The 6110-nt window shown below is 32.8% G+C and overlaps 1 protein-coding gene across 1 annotated transcript; it reads left to right on the top strand.

Annotated features, from left to right (window-relative positions):
* The first annotated feature begins 2884 nt into the window (after nucleotides 1–2884).
* Nucleotides 2885–5556, top strand: LOC122312917 (probable WRKY transcription factor 53). Its single transcript, XM_043127591.1, has 3 exons — nucleotides 2885–3617; nucleotides 3746–3874; nucleotides 4568–5556. Exons 1-3 carry the CDS (start codon nucleotides 3292–3294, stop codon nucleotides 5253–5255), a joined length of 1143 nt encoding a protein of 380 aa, XP_042983525.1. The 5' UTR covers nucleotides 2885–3291; the 3' UTR covers nucleotides 5256–5556.
* The last annotated feature ends 554 nt before the right edge of the window (nucleotides 5557–6110 follow it).

The raw sequence follows: 6110 nt of genomic DNA, 5'->3' as shown, positions 1-6110 counted from the left end.
CCAAACAAAGCAATGGCATGGAAAGGAAATCGTAATTAACGTCGAAGTGTTCCACAAGCTCACGTACGTACGTAGCGCGCTTGATCATCATGATGATTAGACTTTCAATGTTGAAGTATACGATAGGCCGTAGCGAATTATCATTTAATTATTACATTATATATGAACGCATGCGTCACGAAAATCCTCTTGTTGACTAAATCTCAAAATTCACTCTTTTAGCCCGATATATATCTAAATCATTTTTTTAAGCTAGATGTGATCATTTTTATAAAATATAGCTTTATTTTTAAGAAACTTTTAGGAATGGGTCATGCGCCCACAGTGGCGGAGCACCCCCTTTGGCTTTTCCATGTCCATTGTCCTGCCTAATTATGATTGGAGGTTACATAAAACAGCCACTTCATTTCAAACAAAGGGGCTGGCCTTTAATTATCAGCCAAGGGTTATAATTGCTGAGGCACTTTAGGGCAGGTTTATAATTGCTGAGATGAAAATTCTAATCTTAAATTTAAAATTTTTGTATCATTATTATAATTTTTTTTAAATTTTCACATAAAATATAATAAATAATTTAATTTTTTTAAATTTCAATTCAATCTTTTTAAATTTTAAAATAATAATAATATTAAAATATAATATTTTAAACTTTTATCTCAAACTCAAAATTCTCATCTCTACTCTCAAATCTGTCTTAGCATTTAAATTGTGGAATATATGGGTATTGTTATGATTTTTTTACCATGTAGTACACTCCATTACCGAGAAAGATGATTAGGAACGAACAATAACGATGGAGAAGTCTACGAAACAACCATACACTATCTATGATTTGTTGTTTGAGATAAATGCTTATGCTATTTACTCTAATATTGTATTTACAAAAAATTTGTTAACAAAAGCTTTACAAATTTTTAATCTAGCGTTTGTTAAAAAAAGTGAATTTTCAATTTTTTTAATATTTAAATTATAAATTTATCAAATATGCTAATTTTTATTTACAAAACTATAACCGAAACAAGCAATAAAATTTATTACATAGAACTGCAAAACTTTACTTTGATAAAGAAGCGCCTTAGAGCATTGTTATTATATTATGTATATGTAAAATAAACTTTTGATGAATATAAGATGAATTTAAATTTTGGCTATTCTATTTATATAAGTTTTCAAATTGAAATAGTTATTTTTTCATTATATAACAATATAATAATATAAGATAAATTTGACTTTAACTATTCACATCACATCTCCACATTAGATTATCTATTTATTTATTATATAGTAACGAGTAATTAATTATTTAAAAAATATTTAATTCTTTTTAATTTTTAATTTATTTTATTTTATCATATTTTACTATTTAATTTAAAGAAACTGAGGAAAATTTGTGGATGTAGATGGAGAGAAGAGAGAGAGAGTGTTACAAAAAAATAAGTATTTGATATGTGTACAGTAACTATCAAATTTAGTTCTAGTTTTAAAATTACTGTAACTACCATTGGCCTAATCTAACGTGGACAATTTTATTATCCTAATAGATAAAAAGTACAACATTTTTAGATTTAGATAAAGCGGTGAGAGTGCTCTTAGAACATTCCCAACCGGTACCGCGCGTATACCCATATTTTTCCTATAATTTGAGAAAAATTTTAGGAATTTTATCAAAATCACCTCTACATCCGAATCTCTATTTTAGGGAAAGTATTTAGGGTATGTACAATAGTTCCAATATGGAAAATTACTGTTTATCTCAAATTATTTTTTATCAATATTTTATTCTAATCATCTATACTTTCTGTTATACGTATCTATTTTCAATTATCTACATTTTCTATCGTACTTATATTTGTTATAGTTTTAAATAATAATTTTTAAAATAATTTAAATAATTATCAAAATATAAAAAATAATTTTTAAAATATTATCATACCCACAAAAAATAATTTAAATTTTTTTTAAAAATATTTACTAGAGTAATAGTTCAAAACATAAGAAAAAATATTGAGCGGTTAAGTTTCTAAATAGAAGTGTGAGAAAAAAATAATAAAAAGAATAGAGAAATATTATTTTATTGGAATAGAGAAAATATAGAAAACATGATATATGAAGTTTTTGAAAAATAAATAAAATTTAAGAAAATTTTTGAGAAAATATTATTTTTAATTATATTATAAGAAATTTTTTGGGATCTTAATATGAATGCTCTTGGGGTGGCCGTTGTTGCAAAAAAAAATCTCATCAAATATGAAACATAATATCATGACGTTGACCTACCAAATTAAGGCTGATTGAGGCCTTAATTTCTAAAATTATTTCACTGAAAAAAAAAAAACAAAAGTACAAAAACAAAAAACAAAACTCATGAGTCCCGTGGTGTGTACGTATGTTTATTCACTTCAGAAAAGAAAAGAAATAAAAAGAAGCGAAATTAGTGCTTTTAACGCAAGCTGAGGTTAGAAGTTGTCGTCACGTACATGTCATGAATCATGATCGCCTTTCATGCGCTCATTTTCCAAATATCAAATAGTTTGTAGTAATAGTTACGCGGTGCTTATGTTTGAAGATTCTTTGGTCTCCTAAACTCTACCAAAAAGCTCCCATCTCTGACTTTCTTTTTTCTGTAATTAATTTATTAATTAATGCAAAAGGTTGGACCCCTCTGACCCAAATTCCACCATCCTCAATTCAAAAAGCAAGAGAGATCGAGAGCGGAGAGAATCAGTCAGCAATTGGACCTGCTCTCTCTTTGAACTTCTTTCGATTCCTATGACCAAAGACCGGTCTCAAATGAAGAAAATCTACTCGGCTAATCTCGGTCAAACTTCTACTATTCATCTCTCCTGGCTTATTAATTCTTTATATACCATATGATCCCGATATCCCCCTCCTTCCTCAGGCTTTCATCTCTCTTTCCAGCTCCCAGCTTTTCTTCCTTTTTCTGGCAACATATTCCAAAAGCTCGATTATCTTTCTGTCTGTATTTTATTTCTGTTTCTTCTGCTTGTTTTAGACAAGGTTTTGGCCTTTTCTTTCTCGACAGATACGTACGTTTGCAAACAAAGGCTTTTCATTAAAGTCTCAGTTTTCCACATCTGTTCTCAAAACCCAACACCTAAATCCTTTTGGCTGAGTTTCAATTAATCACTCGTGCATGCTTCTCCCTAACATACGCTATATAGCATGCAGTTGAAGCAAATTTGAGTCAAACCAGCCGCGTACCACTGGGGTGTATTTGAACAATCATTTGTTCATATTCTTCTGTTTTTGATTTTTTGGAGGGGTTTATAAATGGAGAACATGGGAGACTGGGAGCAAAAGAATCTTATAAATGAGCTGACACAAGGGAGGGAGCTAGCTAGACAGCTCCAAGGCCATCTCAATGCGTCATCTTCATCGCATGAGACCCGGGAATTCTTGGTGCAGAAGATCTTGTCTTCCTATGAAAAGTCACTCTCAATGCTCCGTTGGAGCAGCTCAGTGGGCGAACCACAGCCGATAGCAGGTGCAGTCCGAACTTCCGAATCCCCACCTTCTCTAGTTGGCAGTCCAAGGAGCGAAGATTCAGATCGGGACATCAGGGATCTGGATCACACATCAGATGGCTCCAGGAAGAGGTAAATTCAAGCTACAAGTCTCTAAAATTTATATATATATATATATATAAATATTTCTACTTAATTTACCGCTTAAACCTATCTAAAAATTTTGGTAATTTGTTCTTATATGGATCTTTATGTTTCAGAAAGGCTTTACCAAGGTGGACACAACAAGTAAGAGTTAGCCCTGGGATGGGACTTGAAGGGCCTCTTGATGATGGCTTTAGTTGGAGGAAATATGGTCAGAAAGACATTCTTAATGCCAAATATCCAAGGTAGGACACGTTCCTGAAATCTATTTTGGTTATAGTTTCCAAGTTATATAGTTTTGTAGATCAGAAAGATCATGAGCAACTCTGGAAATATAAGATTTTGTTTTAGAAAAAAAAATCATGCATGGATTTTTTGAAGATTATCATCCATATCAAATTGTAACAAGATAATTATATTATGATAGGATCAGTTTGGATCGGTGTAACTAAAGCATAGAAGCCACTTCTTACTAATCTGAATTTCGAACCCTAGCCTTTTTGATTGTCCTCATAAGAATTTAGGTCATATATGGATATAGTACTTCTAAACATTTGTCTGCATGCCTACAAAATATCATGTATAAGCTGCAATTACCTGCAGGCTGCATCATGAGTATCATAGAATATTTGTCTCCAACGCAACTGTCCTGATCATCCTCGATCCATAGCTATCCAAAGCAACTTCTTAGACATTTTTTTTATTAACATGCCTGCATGTATCTTTGTAGTACTACTAGCATTGAATGAATGTTTCCTTTTCTTTTATCATTCATAAATCCTAGCTGGCTTCTTGACCTATGCCAATCATTATTAATTGTTTAAGATCTGAATTAATTTGCAATTATAAATTTCATTATCATGAATAATATTGCTTTTTTTTTTTTTCTCGATCGTTTTAGTTTTCCATTAATTGTACAAAAATGTTCGAACTTGCAGAGGTTACTATAGGTGCACACATCGACATGTCCAAGGTTGCTTGGCTACAAAGCAAGTTCAACGATCCGATGAAGACCCGACCATCTTCGAAATCACATACCGAGGAAGGCATACCTGTAGTCAAGCCTCCACCATAATGGCTCCCCAGTCATCTCCTGAAGTAGTACTACAAGAACCAAACAACGTCATGGATCTTCAGCAGCTTAACCCTCAACCACAACAACAACATGATCATCATGAGCCACTGTCACAAGAGTTAATGCTCTTGAACTTCCAGGCAAACCTCAAAGTCCAAACCGGAAATCTAGACACCCACCACGCCGGGCAATCATTTCCCTCATTCATCTTCCCTTCTTCTTCAACTTTTGAGGCTGCAGATCATCATCCAACACAGCAACAAGCTGTGTTTCCAGCTTCTATGATAGACAACAATTTTGTGGGAAGCTATTCTCCTTCGTTCATGTCTCCTGAAACATCTGGAACAAACTATTTCTCGGCATCTCCGGGTGGAATGAATACTGGCTTTCCTGCAGGTCAACTTCATTTTCAAAGCTCCGAGTCTGAGCTAACTGAGATAATATCAGCTGCAACTTCAGCTACAAACTCACCAACGGTTGGTTTGGATTTTCCATTTGGTCCTAAATTCGACCCCAACTTCTCATTCGACAACCACGGATTCTTCTCCTAATTGGGTATTACGTACATCGATCGCAGGAAGAAAGAAATAATAATGTTAGCTTTAGACAAGTGTACGAGTAGATGTTCCTAGCTGGCTAGTTAATTAGTGCGATATTTAGAGGGAAACCAAACTCCTTAATTACTTCATGTGGTATTATCATTGAAATATTACTAGTACTCATGAAATCATGTGGAGATGGTCTTCAATTCTCTGGCTATCAGAGAATTTTGATTTGTGAACGAAGGTTGCAAGATGTAAGGAAACCTGTTTAATTTTGTAGTAAATTGTTTCTGTTTGATTTTGTAGCAAATTTGTTTCTTTATAATTATATAATAATGTAAGGAAACCTAAAGTTATATATATAAGCGTATAACATGACAATCATTTTTACACTTCTGTACGTTTTAATTAAATTGAGTTTATTTTTATAAAATAAGGATACTTCTGCGCGCGTACGACTCTATCTATATCTTAATATCCTTATTTCACAGAAATTAGAAAATACATCATTCAAAGCAGAGCCCAGAAAGTAGTGGATCATGAGGAGGCCTTTGAAACTAATTTTTCAAAGCACAAGCTCGATCGTTCAAGATGGATCATTTGGGTTTGAAGTTTCTACCAATCTTCAAAAATAAATAAATAAATCGATTCAGCTCAAGTACTAGTGGACCCAAAAATAAAATCTGGAAATTGAGCTAGCAGTATATATATGGTTGGATTGACCCTCAACAAAATGGGCTATTCTGATGGGATATCTAGGCTAGGCCCATCATGTACCCTTAAACTCGAACAGCATTAATATATATGTCATGTAGGTCCCACTACCTTGCCCGATAAAAGAGCCCCAACTCCCAAGTACTTGCC

This window comes from Carya illinoinensis, chromosome 6, assembly GCF_018687715.1.
Source record: "Carya illinoinensis cultivar Pawnee chromosome 6, C.illinoinensisPawnee_v1, whole genome shotgun sequence".
NCBI classification, from domain to species: Eukaryota; Viridiplantae; Streptophyta; class Magnoliopsida; order Fagales; family Juglandaceae; genus Carya; species Carya illinoinensis.
The sequence above is the reverse complement of the archived record's forward strand: the minus strand, read 5'-3'. Positions and strand labels throughout refer to the sequence as shown.